Below are 19,417 nucleotides of genomic sequence, written 5' to 3'. Positions count from 1 at the left end.
GTAGACAACAAGCGAAAGTTGGGACAGGTGCATATTATGATTTTTACTTTCCCGGTTTGTTCTTAGCCCTGCTTAAGTCTCCAGTTAGATGCATATAGCTATCATTACATTAGAAAATTGTCATTTAAGCTCAGTAGATAAGTACAGATGAAACCATCATAAGAAAAAGCATAATCAGGCTAATTCACATTCATGGTAACTCTTAAAGCTGAGAGTGAATGCGTATCAAGAATAATAATACAAGACTAATTGATCTATATGGATAAAAGGGATAAAACGAATCCGTATTTACACCTTCATTGGTTCCACATCCTATGCTATTTGAATTCACAGCTTACTTTGAAATGTCTTTGAAAGGTACTGTTTGTTCAATGAATACATTTAAAAATAGTACCAGAGACTTGACTGAACCCTGGGGTCCCCTAGCAGATTTCAGAGCAGACAGGAGAAGAGTTTTTAGCATTTTACTATACCATGGACATTTTCATTTCACTTTTCAAAAATAACGCCTACATTTTCAAACAAACATTGCTCTTCTTCTACAAGATACCGCTGCCAGAAAGCTTCATCTTGCGTTTGACGAAAGTGTCTTTATGACTTGGTGGCTGTCTCCCGTGTTAATAATTTCTATAAGGCATTGTTAGTAGAAATTCAAGATGCACTTCCTGAGATCCATCATGTGCCGTGCCATCCTGAGAGTTCGAATCACCCCGTAGGTATATTTGAACATTACTTGCACATATAATGTAATGACAATTTTTATATTTGAATCATTTCCTTAGACTTCTTTTACTTCAGTATCATATACAACATTTTCATTTGCATCATTTTTGTGGCCATTAACTTGTTCTGGGTTATCTTGTAGTTATTTGGAACTTTGATTTAGTTTTCTAATTTTTTTTTTTTTTGTAAACTCCATAAAGATAAGCACCATAGCCTACTCATCTCTGTACTCTCCAAAGCACTAATGAAGTATCATGAATTTGGTTATATTCCATATGTATTTGTTAAAATAATATTTTGTATAGATATTAATAAAAACCAGGACTAATTCCGTAGTTATATACTAATCATATTAGCAAGCTTCCAGTCTACTTACATTGCCAGGAACACAATTAAGCTCATGGCCTATCCAATTCTCAGTAATGAGAAGACAGGTTTGACAGTGTGGGATGATTAAAATGCTTAATGTTCAATTAGTCTTCTTGGATTAAGTCTAGTAAAGGAAAAGACAGGTAATTTAAAGTTGTATTATAGGGAATATTATTTTACAAAAACCTTAAGAGGGCAATTTGAAAAGGGCATTGATTGCTCAAAACGTAAAATATCCAAGGCACCATTTTTGAAACTACAAAGACCAGATAAAGGATTATAAATATACTGAAAGTGAGTGATACAGACTAGAAACCTGAAAAATGCAGCAAAACTCGATATGAAGAATTTATTTAATCTAGCAGAAATAGGAAAAGGTGGACAATATAAATGACTCTTAAATCTATAGTGACATCTATTATCATAAATTACCAACATGAGGAATGCTATGATATCAAAAGTAATTTTCTTGAGTCATTACATTTCAAAGACATTGCACAATAGCAAGTATATAAAAATACGGATGTGTGAAACATGAACAAATTTCCTCCACTGGGAAGCAAAGGAAGTTATAGCTCCTTGTGAAGCATTTCAAGGATGAAGTCGGCAATCAGCAGTAGTAGAGTTGGGGTTGGTGGTTGTGGCGTGTACATGTGTGCACTACCAGCTATGGAATGTACTCCCAACATTTGGGAACCAGCTCTGAACGTGAACTTGGTGAAATTTGCTATCATGAGAAATAAGAGATGGTATCTGAATATGCTAAGGCAAGGAGCCCCCAAACTCAACCATTTTAGGCTAATTTTTTCAGAGCTTCCGTGTCAAATCTTGCTTTCCCACATGGAGTTGCATCTCATTTCAAGAACATGTGCTATGGAGGGGACCTTGGGGACCAAGGAATCCAACTTTATATCTAATTACATGAAACGCTGAACAAGTAGGTAGTCTGATCTGTCTGTGAATATTTCCCACAAATCTACTCATTCTAAAAACCTACACTCTCATTTTGGATTTTTCTCAATGTCCTGAGATAAAATCTGAAATTTCACACATTGGCTGTAGTTCTGTCCAATGGAGACACTGAATTTGAAACTCATTTTGTACCTGCATTAATGCCTTTCAAATACTTGAATTTAGTTCTTCCTAAAACCTTCTATCAAACTGGCTAAACGTTTCTAATCTCTGGTGCAATGTGACTTCCAGTTCTCCCATGATCCTGGTTGCTCTTCACTTGTTCCCTTTCTTTTGAATGAATTCTCATTTGTCTGTATCTTTAAGGTATTGTGACTTCCACTGCAATAAAAAAATGGGCGAAATATTGGAAGAACTAATTCATGAAAGAAGAAATATAAATTTCCAAGAAATATGTGAAAGTGTTTAATTTCCATAGTAATCAGCTAGATGCTAATTAAAGCAGGAACTATTTTTAGCATATGTAAAATTGGCAAAGATGAAAAAAATAATACCAATTTTTGGCAAGGGTGCTGGGAAGCGGGCACCTCTGTACGTTGGATAATAAAAGAGAAAAAAATCAGAGTTTTCAAAAACCGACGAACAAGCCTATTCATCATATAGTGAAAAAGGAGAGAAGAACGGTTAAATATATTATGGCACAATATATCTATTAAAAAATGTTTTAGGATAATTAAGTGACATTGGAAAAGTGCTTGCAATTTCTTATTAAGGAGAAAAAACAAGTTTTGAAAATACTTCCAGAAGTGGTCTGATCAATTCTGAATCTTGCTTTCTCGCCTTAGACTCTTCTATGCATCTTAGGTCACAGCGACCTTTTAAATTGCTATGTATCACATTAGAGTGTTCTAAAACCTCCAAATATTTTTCAAGAGTACTGCTGTTAAGTCATGCTCTTGTCTTTTTCGAACCTAAATGCCCTGCTTAACATTTGTTCCTGTCAAATTTCATTTGGTTTTATTGAACCCATATGTTTGTGCTGTTGAATGCTTTTTTCCCCTTTTTATATTGTTCCATATTGAACAGCCACTCACAGCTCCGCATGATCCACAGATCCATTTGCATGACATTAATGTCCTCATTCAACATTAATGCCCTTTTATCTATCAAAGATTATAGAGTATATCTTTTTTTTTTTTTAACTAGGGATGAAACCCATTATAATCAGTGTCACCAAGAGATGTGTTGGACAAACCATTTTAAGTTGAAGTAAAACTGCCAGTAAAGATGGAAAACCATTCTAAGTGAATTGCTTTGTATCTGTTATACTTCTATGGAAATTTAGGCATGAGGAGGAAAATTATTTTGGAAGATTACATAGATTTTTAAGTGACTTCATAAGCATAGAAAATAGTATGTTTGCAAAATGTTACCCACAAGAGATGCAAGAACTCTTAACAATACATGGCGGTGTGAGATGCTGCTGGTGTGTGTAGACACGCGTTCTTCAGCACCTTTAGCCATGGGCTAAGGGGTAGTAAGAACCTCCATTTAATCCTCTAAAGCACCTTCAGATATTATCACCTGTTACAAGCCTTACACAGAAATTCAAAGCTATGTGATTTACCAACCAGGTGCTGTAGTTTCTTATCCTTAAAAGGAATTCCACATTGATCTGGAAGAAGGTAAACACTGGCAGCTTCTCTTCTCTAATCATTTTGTTTTTAGAGTCTCAACTAATCTCTCTCAATGGACAAACTAAGAAAATTTATATGCTAACATACAAAGCATTTTCCCCAAGACAGCAAATAGTTTCCTATTAGGTGAGGAAGAACTTTAGGATGTGGAATTCTGTTCACATTAAGGGAAAAGGATTTCTAGATGGCTTCAAGAAAATAATGTACAAAAATAGAAAGTATTGAGAAGGGAAAAAGAATGTTGGGAGCTGAAGAGAAAAATTCTGAAGGTCCTCTCTCCATGGGAATATACCATGTGCTGGATAAAGGAAATATGGACATATTAGAACCCCTTTCCTTGAACAAGCTCATATGCCAATGTGCATAGAGAAAGGGAGGGGCGTGCAAGAGAGATATTTGTTATTTTCAGATATGAGAACCACCAGTTTCATTTTTTACTTAAAAAAAAAAACAAAAAACGATCACAACATTGCATAGATCTGAAGACCAAAGGGGAGTTGATCTTTCTGACATCTTACAAAGGAAAGCAGCACACACACAAAACTAGTTGATCAGAGGCAAGAATGGCTCTATCTTATGTTAACCAAAGATCACTAAGACATTAAAAGTCACATTACTTCTACTGTTGGTAGAATTCAGTCACTTAAAAGTGTTGCTAGCATTCTAATTTCTGTCTTTATTTCTTTGGGTAAGGGAAATCATTTTCTCTCTTTTTGGCATTACAGGACCTAGAACAATATTTTGTTCCCTAGTTTATTTTGCTTGGGTGTGGGTACTGACATCCATGTGAAGAGACATTTTAAGTGTTCTTAGGAAGGATTATCAACATAATTCATCCATACAGCTGCACAAAAGTGAGAAATTTTTTAAAGCTATGTTTTACCATGACTACGAATATTATGACAGAGACTGCTACATGTTCACCAAACTCTGGTCCTTTTTCTCTTGGGCACATCAGACATTGCCCACCTGTACCAGGCCACATGACTGAGCCTGTCCAATGGAACATGGATGAAGTCTCCACACCACTTCTGGACTTTCATGTGAAACCTCCAATGCAGAATCCTCCATGCTCTTTCCCCAGGAGCAGGCCAAACAGAGGTTTCTGAGGGTGCAGAGGAGGGCAAAGCCACGTGATGGGAAGAGCCTGTGTCTTTGAGTCATCCTTAGAGACAAGCTGGTTGGAGAGGAGCATCTAAACAAACCTTATTCTGTTAAGTCACTGACATGTTGAGATCGTTGGTTATAACTATTAGCCTGCCCCAACTAGGTATGGACTTTGGGTCAGACTGCCTGGGTTCAAAAACCTCATTTCATCACTAGCTGTGCCACCTTGGTCAAGCAACTTAACCTTTCTGTGCTTCTGTTTCTTTATATGTGACCTGGTGATAGTAACATTACATACTCACCCAGTACGTGAGGGGATTGAATGAGGTATACAGCCCTAAATTAACATGGCATGTAAGTTATTATTATTTTATTCCCAAAGAAGACTCTCATTTTAAGATCATATCCAAATAGGGGTCGCCTACAGAATTTGGTAGAGTACTATAAGTTGATTTGTAAAATGAGAAACTGCCCACATATAATGTTCCACTTCAAGAGTGCTGAGTTTTCTAGAAAGAAAATTAGGGAGAAAAAGAGGAGTGGAGGAAGAAAAGGAGGGAAGTAATGAAGGAGGGAGGGAGGAAAGAATGAAGACTTCTGTATTTTAAGCACCTTACGTACTGACCCAACTTGCTATCAGGTCTGATACAGCAAGAAAGGAAATACGCCTCAGCATTAGATAGTTAATGTGGACAAAACACACTCTGGAGGCTGACCAACATTTTCTCTTGTCATTGTCCGCAGTAGTACGCTGGATACTGCGTATATCGAATATCTCCCCCTGCCCCCCAACCCCCACTCCTGCCTTGCTTTTTTTCTTTCAGTGACAAATACTCTCTGGCTTTGTTCACAACTCCTCACTTATCTTGTAAAAGCAAACCAAACTGAAATACACCAGCAGCCCTTTGCCATTTAGTAAGCTTTATTCTAAGGCATGGTGCCTATAAATAAAGCAATATGATGCTAGAAAAAAGCTCACCAAGTGCACAAATTGTGCGTTTACAGTCTCTCCTATAAATAGATGAAGATTACAGGTTTTTAAAGTGAATGAGAGACTACAGCAAAAATTGTGTGAACTCAGAAAAATGAGTGAAGCATAAAATATACTGTATGTAATAGAAATGGGTATTTACTCAGTAGCAATGACAACAAAGTTAAACACAAGGAAATTAGTACTTTGAAGATTTGGTAACAAGGAACCACGAAATGCCCTGGTTTGTGTCCCTTTGGAGTTTCTCAGGAGACACTGCTCACTATATTGGCAAAAATGTGAACATATGAAGTTGGCTATTTATTCGTCAAGATGTTCTTCACTTTTATGCAAGTGAGTTTCTATTTTTCTGAAGTCTCCAAGGCATGAACAAAGGGAAACATGTCTGTGGAGAAAGAAGAGCTTTTCTACTCCATAAACAAATTGTGCCTATTCTGAAAAGGGGAAAAAAGTAGAGGACTTAAAAAAAAAAAGCCAAATGAGGTTTTTTGCAAAGTTACAATGCCCAAGGACAGTTTTGATTTGATGCTTTAGCAATTTACATGGAATTTTACTCTAGTGGCTTCTCTAAGGTTCTGCAAAAACAAGCAACAAAACAATACGCTATTTCTGAGTCAAAGAAACCATTTTCAGAGCCTCGTGAATATAGTTTCAAAATTCTCCTCTTCCAATGATATCATATGAGTGGACTGTAGAGAAAAAACTCCTTCAATCTTGCATGACAATTAAGTCCTGTGGGACACTTCGGGCTGTGACTTACCTTCCAGTGGGGTATCTGCCCTTGAAGATCGTGTGTGGTACAGAGACCCGCGGGGAAACAAAGGGTAGAATTTCACCAGCCAGTGCAGATAATTTCACTAACTGGCAGCCGCACTGGTTTGAGGATTAGGACACTTGGTTTCTGGAGATAACTGGACAATAGGACAAGCACCTTCCACACTCAACAGTTCTTAGAGGAGTACCAGTAGCTTGATCATCCTTAACAAGGAAGTAGGATACTCACTTTTACATTCCTTAAATTAGTCCTACAATTTTGTGGTAACAGAATGTGGCGCAGTCTTAGCAATAAACATAGATAACAGAGAATAGGGACAATCACCTGGAAATGTTCCTTCAGTCATGTGACTGTTGCTGCACTTCAGTCTGGGGATTTCTCTGATCATGAATAGAATCAACACTACTAATTGGAGCCCTTGGATTCCAGGGATAAAATCATTAAGTCATTTATGCATTTTTTCAGCTACCATTCTGTGCTTAAAAAAAAAAAAAGTTGTGGAAACGGTACTAGAGAAGGAGACATGAGATAAGAATCTGAGGCCTCAGGACTGCCATTAGTCTGTGTGATAGCCCTGGGCAAGTGACTTCACTTCTATAGGTCTATTTCTTCAACTCCAAGATGGAGGGATTGGATTGGCTGGTCTCTAAACTCCTTGCACCTCTAAAAGTCTAGACTACTTACAAAGGCTAGCACTGAAGAGTTGCTGGATCTATGAATAATATTAAAATGATGAGGTCTTGCCTTTTAAAAGTGCAGTTGGGGGAAAAGCATTTTTCCCCTCATAATGCTGGGACTGTGAATCCTTTGTTGTGCTAAGGTATGCAATCGCCTGACCTGGGGCAACACAGTTCGTCCTGCTAGATGGGTATGTTGTTAAAAAAAAAAAAGCAAACCTTCTGGTTATATTATCTTGCTTATTAAAATGAAAACTGAGCTTACAATTAGCATCCAATTAACACAACCAGGTGAAGTATTCAGTGTTGTCTTTTTTCTAAGGAAGTAACAAGTGATTCTCTTCTGATGGCTTTATACTTCTGGAAAGGTCAGCAAAGTCCCCGATCCAGACTCTTGCTCCCACAACGGCTGATTCATTTCAAATCCTCAAAGAGTAATCTCCTTATACACTTTTCTTTTTTCCCAATGGTCACAGTTCTCTAACCATATAATAAAAATCATGCAAATCTGAGTTTTGCTTATGCCAAACTCAGGCTTATTTGAATAAGGGGACCAATGTTCATTCACTTCAGTGTGAATGCAGCTGGATGTCATGTTGTTCAATGTGACTTCAGCTGAACCGCGATCGTCAGGGCCTACAATACAGATTGCTATCTTTCTACGTCTGATTTGTGACAACTGTGGCATCTGTGTTCTCAGTTCTAGATGTAGCAGCTTCTCCAGCTTTATTCTATGGGCCGGCTATTGAACATTATCTTATGTACTCTTTACAATTGGTATGTTTAATTTGGATTTTTGCTTTATTTTTTCATCAGAATTCAAAATGTGAACCAACAAATTTCATTGGAGTCTAAAATGGGTTTTCTGTGGTTCATACACATCACTGAAAAATATAGGATTACAGGTATGCTTTTAGACACACACACACACACACACACACACACACAAATTGACTCTATGTGCATATATACAAACATCCTGCCAAATTGGTTTTTCTTTGATAGGTTTCATAGCAAGGTAAGATACAGTCTAGAAGTTTTCTAATTCACATTATCATCATAACATATAAATCATTACTACTTAATCACTAGGCTTAGAAAGAACTCAAACATTCATTTTAAGACTCTTTAAATTTCCTCGCTTTTTTCTAGAATTCTGCAGAATTAAAAATAATATTTATTATTTCTAACTTGCATGTTTTTAATGCTGATTTCAGAAAATTGTGGCCATTTTCAATAGTACATTTGCCTAGAACCTTGGATGTAATTGAAATGTGTTTGTTTTTTCCAGATGTTAATTAACTTCTGGAATACATATACATCAGTGATGAGTGAGTTCAGTTGAATTCTTCAATGTTCAGCTGCTGGGTGAAACCTTTCAGTTGACTAGAACCAGTGAAATTGGCCAGAAATTTGTGTGACAAGTTTGAATTGCTCCTTTGTCATTCTCTTCTCTATCCGTGAATCTTAGATGACAAATTTCTCAATATGGGAGAAATTACACTTTGTATTCCCACTAGAATTAGGAAGCTGAGGGTAAAGAAGTACAGGAAATGGAAGCAGAGAACATTAAGACTGAAGAGAAAAATAAGTTACGTGATTCTATCAAAATGCTGATTACACTGGAAATCATCCAATTAGGTTTCTAAATTGAGAATAACGTGGTTTTTTTTTTTTTTTCCTCCACTCTCAGAAAAAAGAGGACGAGAGACAACAATAGAAAGTGGGGCTGGGGTTCAGTTAAGAAAAAAAGGGGAGGAAGGGAGAAGAAGAGAGGAGAGGGGATGCCCCCTCACCTCTCCAGAGGAAACACTGACTTTTCTACACACACCTCTTGTGGGAATGGAAAAGTCTCTTTCATGGAGAGGCAGGCGAGCAAGGAAGGGGGCCAAGTTTCTTATTAGTAAGGACTAAAACAAATCGATTTAACCCTCCATTTACCAGAAAACTAAATAAATTATGTCATTCCCTGAAGCATCCTGATAATCAAGTGTCCCTTTTTATTTAAAAGTGGAACTTCTGTATCACAACAGGGGGGAAACCATCCGTATTACAATTTTAACATTTGCATCTGTTTATTTTTGAGTGGGCACTTCTTTCCATCATTTGCTCAACAAAACCCGACATACATAGAACTGAAAAGCACATGAGGAAACAATAGAAGTGTTGATAGAAGTGGCGTGTGGCCATTGTCTTGGCTCTGAGGATTGGTGTTGCCCAAAGGGCGGCAGAGAGCAACAGAAAGGCTTCTGCCCAGGATGGCCCCATTTAATGCGAACTTACCATGGGACCGAGCACCGGCAAAGACCTGCAAAGGGCTGCCGAGGTGAAATGCGTCATTTTCATCCTGCAAATCATTCTGTCAGCTAAGCTCGGCTGCGTCTTTTGAATCATTTGCAAGGATATTTTTGGTCTCTCGGCTACTCTCTCAGCAAATCAACCCTCTCATATTTAATGAGCGATGAGTGTATGGAGAACAATGTCATCTCAAGACGGGGACAGGGAAACTGTATTTCTCTGCGTTCATTCCCTCCTGTTGTCCCTGTTTCCTCATCTTTTCTCTACCTAAAAAGAGTCATTAAAAAAAAAAAATCAAAAGTACCTATGTTCACAGGAGTCCTAGTCTATAGCCAGGACAATCCTTGTGATACTTTTTGCATAATCCTGATATAATACATCGTATTTGGCACTGAAACCACTTGGTTACTAGTCTACATAAATGCTATTCTATACAAGTATTAGCAGAGGGAAAGATCTGGAATATATCAAAGCAATGAACAAATTACAGATCATCTGCTAAGGAGATGTCAGGAGGTGCAGGCAATAGCCAGTGGAGTGGTCACGGGCCTCACATAGGACAGCATAAGTATAAGGACTTTAAATGACAAAGCACTTTGGACATTAAGGTCATTATTAGTGTTGTTATTATGGCATAACAACTGATACACTGTGGGGAAAAATAAACCCCAAGAAGGCAAGAGCTCTGGTCAGATTTAATACAAAGAATCATTTCCTCTCCATGTCTAACAGTTGGCACTTGGCAACGATGATGTAATGTATGGAGAGTTGCATCCGAGCCTATGAAGTAGAAATCTGAATATACAAATATATATTATGAAGTATGGTAGGATACAAATGGATGTAAAAATATGCTTTGCTTTCCTTGTTTCATGATTTTAAAAAGCATGTATTTTTGTGTTGTTGGCTGTTGAAGCACAGTTAGCAAACCCTTTTGGTTACGTTTTAAGAATGCTTTCACAGTATATGTTATTACAGTGTTGGTATCTTACACATTAAATAGCTTTCTGAAATATTTAGGACTCAACCAAAAATAACTAAGCAGTATAGAGATCACTCTAGTGACGTGTTTAGTTACATTGTTTGGGGGAGTGAGAATGGAGTGGTGAGAGTGAAACTTCTTTAAGATTTGCTAGTTGGCCCATTTTGAAGTAAGTGTTTGAATTGTTGAAGAATCCTGAGGAGCAGGATGTCCGTGGTACCTGCATTGTTACTTAGGAAATGGCCTGAGGCGTTGGCTGTAGGAGGTACGGTAGGACCACGGTCTGTCCGGGAGAGACTCCTTCCCCGCCTCTAGGCTACTAGTAACTGTGGTACGAGACTTGTACCCAGAGAGCATTTCTTGGGTCAGTGTTTGACAATCAACCATTCTTCCAGGTGGTGGAGCTGCTCAAGTTCAAGAGACCAGAGAGTCAATAACCTTGCCTCCCAAGGCCAAATCCCATGGCTTTTGAAAGTTACTCACTGTTCAAGAATTCTGGGCAGCTATCTGGAAGGATAATCTTCCCATTTCTTAGGTCACTGCTGTCATGTTACTGGCCTTCACTTCAATTCCAGTTAAATTATAAAGTGCAGTATGTAATGTTGAACCTTCAGAAAGAATGTAAAGAGCACATCCACCCTCCATGAAATCCCAAGTTCAGATTACTGGCAGAGTCACCATCCATATCTGAGAACGTACAGAAGCTTGATCACCGTTGTTGCCTTTATCGTCACCATCACCAGCATCGACATCATTAGCATCACAGTTGTGGCATTACGATCGCGTCAAGTGTTGCGGCAAGATCAGGAAGAACTAACATCAAGACACTGTCCAGTTCGGGTGTGTGAATATTATCCTGTGTTTCTTGGCCCATTTAGCAAACACTTTCTTTTCAGTGATAAACCTGTGCCCCCCATAGGGGGCATGTTCGTGAAGAAAATATTCATCACATTCATCTCTTCCTTGTTCATAGTAATGATAGGGGACTTTTCTATAGCCTTCTGTCCTAAAAAAGAAAAAAAAAGAAAGAAAGAAAAGAAAAGGAGAGAAGAATTGAGATGAAGAATGAAGCATTCATTTGCAAGAATCCATTATGTGCCTAGTAAATGCATTTACTTGCAAACCCATGCATGATTCTTGTCCATGAACTCAGTTAAAAGCTATTATGTGTAAAAGCTTTTAGGAAGATGTACCAGATCCTTAGTGCTTTAATAAATCAAATAAAATTTATATATCACACCAACTGCATTCAAACATATACCTATCCTGGAAGGAGGAAATGGTGTATGATGGAGGCAAACTTTGGAGAGCCTGATGCTCTCACAAAGCTTGAAGGAGCTTTGTGAATTTTCAGGGTAAGATATTTGGTACATCTGTGCTCCATTATACTTATAGTTAGGGTAGAAATATTTGATCATGAGATCTGTGGCTTAGTTACCATTTTGACAATATGGTTACAATACTCTCTGAGTTACATTGTGCCAGTTGTTAGTGGGGAAGTATATTTCATTACCTTGATGAAGCAAGGAGGGTTCGTTTTATTAAATAATTAGAAACGATCCCTCCAGCGGGGATGTACTGTGGAAAAACATCTATTTTAAATACGGATCTGGCAGATTACTCACTTATTAGTAAACTATAATTTCCAGGAATTCTTGTTAAGCTGTCAGCTTCTGTGAGGCTGCAGGACATTTTGTCCTTCATGATCAAATATAACCACTGAGTAGCTAGCTATCCATCAAGCCATTAGAGCAGCAGAAATGACAAACTTGCTTTGCAAATTAAATAACCACTAAACTTGTGTATTTCCAAGCCGCAAATCCCTGATACGCCACTGAATAAGGGGAAAATGTTCCTTCTGACATTTGACATTAGATTGTGGTAAATATTTTTTCTTTTTATCACCCCTAAAAGTCACAACTTGATGCACTGACAATAAAATGTCATGTCAGCAAAGAGCACCGGGAAATAATTGTTGCTTTATCTGTTTCTCCGATTTATGGTATTAAAATGAATTGTGATATTTTGACAAGATATCAGAATTGGAGATGCATAAAAATAATTTCCTGTGATCTTACTTGCAGTAGGTGTCATTTATCATTCCGTAGACGTGAATGCCATAACAGGCGTCCATGGCCAGAATGAAGGTAAACCATCCCGTGCTGAGATAAGAGCCAGACTGGACTCTGGGGGGGAGGGAGCAAAAATAAACAACAACAACAAACAGAACAAAACAAACAAAAAACAAACACAGAACAACAATAAAGTGTAGTGAGAAATGAGCAACATTTTATCAAAAACATAGCACTTGTTATCAGGAAAAAGCATTAAGAAACTTGACAATCTGTCAAAGATAACACACTTATTTTAAATTATCTCTGAATAATTTATAGGCATGCTCTCACTCTTACTACCTTAAGCCTAGGAGCTATGCTGTATGGAAGAGAAGCCATATGGCAAATATCTGAAGTCAAATAATCCTGCTCCCTTCGGGTAAAAAAATAATTTATTTGATTTTCCGTAAGACACAAATTAGTGCTGTATATCAGAGGACAGGTTTTCTAAAGATGCTTGGAGCCCTGATGGCAACTGAATGATAATGGTGTTATCTTGCTTACCTGGACATATCACTTTCTTTAAGACTTGTTGGGTTTCTAAGCATAAATTGGATGCAGTGTAGGTGAATGATTTGCTCTATGAAAGCATCTGAAAAGTTTGCCTTCACTGATTTCTAGGCATCATGAGACAAGACTTTTCCTTTGTAAGATCTATGTTACCAATCTCGTCAACACATTTTTATTGAACACCTACTATGTGCAATCACTCTGGTAGACGTTGGCGATAAGGCAATTATCAAAACAACTAAAGATTCTCTCTTCATAGATTTGGAGGTGGCCATATTTATAAAGGTTGGCCTCAGAAGGCCTCTTTGATAATGGGAGCAAAGATCTGGGTTGGGTTGGGGTGGGGAGAAGAAGGTTGTTGGTGATGGTGGGGTGGGAATAGTAAGAAGCCACAGGGAACATATTGGAAAAGACGATCTCATGTGTGCAATCTTTCGACTCTCAGTTCGGCCTCATTAAGAATGGGCCTTGAGCCTGGAACACTTCTTTAATAATAGATAAAGTGCCCTCACATCCTGTGCCTAGCTGTTGTCTTGTGTGGGGATATCTTTCCCTGTTTCAGACTCAATGTGTACTCCTTTGTTCTGCTTAAGTATATGTGTTACATTACACTTGTCCCCTGCCAAGAGTGGACAGGGTCCTTTGGTTGCCTGCAGGCCAATGGCTCTGAATAAGCCGCCAGGAAGGACCCAATGGCCATGAGGACCAAGGCTCACTACTAGAACTGATCTTGTTCTGTCTTTCTCTATGTGAGTAAAGCATTGCTCCATCCAGTGTTTGACTGTGTTGTGTTTTTCTTGGCAATTCAAATAAGACGCAGTGGGAAGAAGCACTTGGACCTCTACCTCTGGTGATAGGAGACAGATGCCACTTGCTCAACAGACCATATGAGAGAAAAGTGTTCCAGGAAGAGGAAATGTAAAGGGTAAAATCACAAATATGGAAGTGTGCTTGGTATGTTTAAGGAAAAGATGGGAATCATAGTTACCGAAGGGGGAGAGCGGCTGATGTAGTTAGATGTCGTGCTGATTGGAAAGTTCTGGCAAATTTCAGTCGTTCAAGGGAATACTGGATGAAAAGCCAGATCTCCATACTTGGCATTAGCCAAGGGGACCCAATCCATCCAAAACGGATGACTGTCTATCTCCTTAATCTCTTCCCATAGAAGCATTTGGGTCTTACAGGTTATCTGGCAACAATGCAGCACCACTTCTAAAAAAGACTACATTTCATACTTTCCGTTTAGACTTCCTGACATACTGGAGCATAGTCAGCTCTTCTAGAAACTGACACTTAGCCACTGATAACCACTCTCTGGGTACAGCCGTCCAGCCAGTAGTCGCTTCCCACCGATGTCCTATATTGTTGATGTAGTTCTCCAGTACCAAGCCATCAATGTGCTATAATTAGAACCCTGAATCCTCTGATTCTTTTCTTTTCTTTTTTTTTTTTTTAAGCAGGCATTGTTTAGTATCAATTGACATAACATGTAAGCATTTCAGGAGCAACACAAGCTCACAGAGGGGTACGATAACTGGCTTTTCTCACTTCTATTTTAATTGACTTTGGATGATTTGTAAGGAGAGACAGACCCAGTCCATATATATCCATCCCCTCTGCTCACTTGCCACTGAGTCTGAAATGCCACCGTGTAAGTTGTCTTCCTTTGTATTTCCTGGTGCGTTTTCTAAATGGAAAATTTTCCGGAAACAGGATCACATAGAGTTACATGCACTTTCCTCCGGGATGAGAACAGTAGCAGCAGCATGGGTTCGGAATGGGTGCCGAATGGGTGGGAAGATGGACCAGAGGGAGGTGGAATACACTCAAGAACAACTCTGCTTATTATACAATTTAACTTGCCGTCCGTCCTGTCTTCTGGGGTCTGAGGGGGAGCAGCAATGATGAGATCTGTTTAACGCACCATCTGCTTAAAAGTCCTTATTTGAAAATTGGGAGAGATCAGAAGAGGCAAGAGTCTTGATTAAAAGCTCCCAAATTGAGTCTAGAAATTTTGTCTGCATACTGAATTTTTTCCAGTTATATTCCTACTTGAACTGTATACCCCTTTTATCACTTTTTGCCTTCACATTCTATTTTTTTCAACCTTCCTATCCTCTCTATCCTTCTTCATTACTAAGCTGACCATGCACTAGCAGAGATCACTAAAAATTACATCATTTATTTATACATGATGAGAAAAATGGTCTCATTTAATTATTTATTTTAACAGACATTTATTGCAATCCTATGCCAGAAGTTAGTGATGAAAAAAAATTACATATATATGTATACACACACACACACACACACACACACACACATAAAGTGCACGTGGAACCCAGTGCAGGGCTTGAACTCACGACCCTGAGGTCAAGACCTGAGCTAAGAGATCCAGAATCAGACACCTAACCAACTGAGCCACCCAGATACTCTATGATGAATATTTTCTTAAAGAATACATGGTCTAGTGGGGGGTAACACACCTGTCAAAACAATCACAATACATATAACAAAACACAAGCCCATGTGTTTCAGAGTCAGTACAGAGTGCAGTACGAAATTGAGAGTGTGGATACCTAGTTTCACATTCCAGCTGCGCCACTACCAAGCCTTGGACAAGGCATTTAACCTCTATGGGTCGTCTTAGTTTCCTTGTTTCTAAAATAAGATGGTTGAACTAAGTCACATCTAAGGTTTGTTCCAATTTTAAAACCAAATGCTTCTGTGATCATCACCCTCAAGAGTCAATCTGTTTTAAGCTTTATCCATTCTACAGTCATATGCTCCACACATGTTGAACGTGTAACTAACAAACACATTAATCAGTCAGATCACATTTAATGCCCACTCGTGTGGTGGGGATGCCACTCAATGTCTGAGGCATATACAAAGAGGGTATGAAGTTTTACCTCACAATAGTGGTGGCTATAGTCGCTGAACTTTTCCCTCTTTCACACTACTGCTCATGGAATGTGCTGGAATGGCTGTCCAAGACCAAGGACACAATGACATCATAGTATTGAGAGTAAGCTTAATTTGAGTGAGAAAAAAAGGAAACCGAAATTAGGGCAAATTGTTTCCTCCAATTTGGGAGGCTAACTGTCAAGGACCAAGATAATATTACAGCTCCAGCATGAAGTGTGGCGGGGGAGGGGTGTTGAACATTTGTGTGACATGTGGAGCTCTACTCTGCAAAACAAGCTCTCCTGGCTCATTCTGGTCCAATCCAGATAGTCACTTTGAGTGTTCAACAGGGAACTTTCAGAACAGAAGCAAAGGATAAATAGGGTACAGTCATCAAAGTGGTTCCTCTACATAACCATCTTCTCTTCACCACAGGAAAAGGTCAAGAATTTCAGAGTTCGGCATCTGGTCAAAATCTTTCCATTTTACCAACTGATAAGGAAATTTTACCATGTATCTAATACTTGATGACTTTTAAGCTTAACCTCTTTTAAGAAAAACCTTATTTTTTTTTCTGGACAGATCATAATAGTTAGGCTGAAAATCTTCAAGTAAGCTGGGTTGCATTTGCTTCCAACTGCGGGGACTCATACTGCCTAAGTGCCCTGTCCTAAAAACAGCACTTTAATTAGACAGTTGCATTTTCTCTCTCTGGTGCCTCTGATAAATTTGGGATGTGAAATCATGTGAGGTTTCTTACCCATAGTACATGCTGGGGATAGCAAAGTGGTTTCTTCTCAAAATACTTGGAGCTAATGTCATCTACAGAATACTTATAGTGGCATAATGGCAACTGCTAGATTCATCCAGAGATTCTTCTGAATAATGGCCCTGGTGATCTGGGTCCCTAATGGAACTCACTGGCCTGGATGGCACTCAGTCTGGGAATTCTTGTAGCTACACCATTCCCAACTCCTGCTGTGTGGGTGTACTAGAAATGCAGATGTACAAATTACACCCACGCAGACCTTTGGAGGTTCAATAAAAACAAAAAGACTTGAGCTGATGTATGTGAAACTGTTTTCAGCTAGAAGGGACCTAGGGAGAACTATCAGATGCTTTTAAAAATTCTTAAAGGGTCTCCTCTGGGGCCAAATATTGTCTTGTAATTTGTCACTCATGCACGCGGCACTAACTATGTACCAGCTGGCCATCAGCCATAGTGCTTTTTATACCTTCTACACTTGGGGATCGATAAAAACAATTATTGTCACCTACAAATAAACAATCAAGATTCCCATAGGGATGATAAGAGAATTTAAGCCCCTAATTCAATACAATAAGAAAGCTTAAATTAACATGGCAGAATAATGAGCCGTGAAGAGGAAAATAAAGGCAGGAGTGTTAAGAGGAAGCTATCAATCATTTGTTTCCACTGGCCAAGCTTTGCATCCCACTGCTCCTTGGTAATCAAGATACTTACTACTTGGAAACTACTTAAATTTACTTGCTCATCTCTTGGAAAAATGATGCTGTCAACACCTTGATATAGCACATGCTTGAAGGCATATCATTTAAAATATGATCTTTCATCTAGTTTATTACCAATAAAATATAAGCTACCTTGCCCCTGATGTTTACTTACTGTTGTTTGATGTCTAAAGGTCATCACATGCCCACAGGGATTCGTCGTCTGTCAAGCTAGCCTTACTTTTACCAATCTCAATCTTTTTGGCTGTCAGCATGTTTCATTCACCTGTACCTTTGCTTCTGAGCATGCTCTCTCATCTTCTCATTTCTGGAAACATATCGTGAAGCATTTTCTTCCTATCCTTCCTATTGTCTGGCAAGTTCGAACTTTCTAATGAGTGAGATCTCCCTTCTGGGGAATTTCAGGGGAAGAACTGAAGAAACTAAAATGGATACTCTTCAAAAGAAAATGGGATTACACTGAATCTACTGTTTACTCACAGGATGCTCTGCTAATTATTGAACACCATTAACTCATGACTTGGGTTCTGAACTCAAGAAACTTATCTTTGATGGATGAAATAATAGCACTTCCTCTATGTCAGGGTTTCTCAATCTCAGCACTATCGATATTTTAGATGATGTAATTCTTTGTTGGAGGTGCTGCCCTGTGCAGTAATTCTTCTTCACAGCTCAGCAGATCCCCCTCTGTTCCAAGACCACCTGTGCCCTAAGATGCACAGAGTAGGGTTCCCCAGTGCCTACTCTTGACTTGAGTGGCTTGCCTTGAGGAGGTCCCTGATCCTAAAAATCCAGGTTCTCCCTATCTACAGTTCCCATTCTGCCCACTCTGCTTACCGTCCTACTGGTTTCTTCAACCAGCCAAACATCTTATTTCTTTCTCTTTCTTTACAAACCTATCTGAAGCCATTCAGGTTTGGTCAATACTAAATCATTATTATCTTACCTTTTAATACAACCCTAGGAATCAGCAAATTCACTTGGCCTAGACCCAAAGGGCGAGTCCTGACCTGCAATGGGGAATGTGCAATGCAGAAAAGGAAAAATGTGTCAGGTAGGAACAAGGATGTGGAGTCTAGTTGCTTCAGTCTCTGGCTGCTTCCTCTTCATGGAATGGTTCCTTTGGGGGCCTTTGGCTCAAACTTTGCAGCCTAAATTTTACTGTTTCTTACTCATTTCTCCGATGAACTGTTGAAAACAAAACCTGGGGCACTCCAAGCTAACATTTTAAAAGCATAATTATCATTTATCAAAGCCCAAAGGGGATCAAGACCCTCCCAATAACGGAGGTTTGCTGGAGAGCACCATATTGGCAGCAGCTTCTGAAATCTGCTACACTCAGGAGTAAAAAAGGAATTTAAAAAAGGAATTAATCAATATTTCATGTCTTGTTTTAACACTATTGGATCTCCATTCTCTCATCGATATACTACACTGGCAGGATAAATAAAAACAGCAAAGTAAGTTTCCGTATACCTTCCTAGGGAGAAGGAATACCTGACAGAATACAGATTATTCAATTAAAAACATTCTTTCCCCCATTTTTTTCAAAAGCCCATAGATAATGAAAGAATACATTTAAACAAAGAGACTGGGCAAGAAAACAGCTGATGATTATCAGTAGCACCTTGGGATTCAATCTAATATTGTGAACCAGTCTAATGGAAGCAGAGCTCAAAGTGTGGAAACAATTTCAGCTGTCCCCAAGTCATATATTTTTGTATATTATTCGATAGTCAGGAGCTATGGAAATACTCTGGAGTTTTCCCATTATATTAACACTGTATATTTGTACTATCTATCAATGGGACATGCCCAGCAAATCTTTCGGCAGCAACAACTTTCTGCAAATCAGGCAGCAGAA

General features: G+C 38.7%; 1 protein-coding gene across 9 annotated transcripts in view; it reads right to left on the bottom strand.

Moving 5' to 3' along the window:
• Positions 1 to 886: 886 nt before the first annotated feature.
• The window catches only part of ST6GALNAC3 (ST6 N-acetylgalactosaminide alpha-2,6-sialyltransferase 3), a 514,884-nt gene continuing 496,353 nt past the window's right edge, over positions 887 to 19,417 (bottom strand). For 8 of the 9 annotated variants that reach the window (XM_045801991.2, XM_045801995.2, XM_045801992.2 and 5 more), the window contains 2 exons: positions 12,610 to 12,717; positions 887 to 11,537 (listed from right to left, as the gene is read on the bottom strand). In XM_045801991.2, the coding sequence (XP_045657947.1) occupies positions 11,351 to 11,537; positions 12,610 to 12,717 (295 nt within the window). In that variant the 3' untranslated portion in view covers positions 887 to 11,350. The remainder of the gene's footprint in view (positions 11,538 to 12,609; positions 12,718 to 19,417) is intronic. The other variant, XM_045801998.2, reaches the window with a different exon arrangement.

Source organism: Ursus americanus, chromosome 12, assembly GCF_024610735.1.
Source record: "Ursus americanus isolate L20-20 chromosome 12, mUrsAme1.1.p, whole genome shotgun sequence".
Lineage (NCBI taxonomy): Eukaryota > Metazoa > Chordata > Mammalia > Carnivora > Ursidae > Ursus > Ursus americanus.
This window is presented reverse-complemented; position numbering and strand designations above follow the sequence as displayed.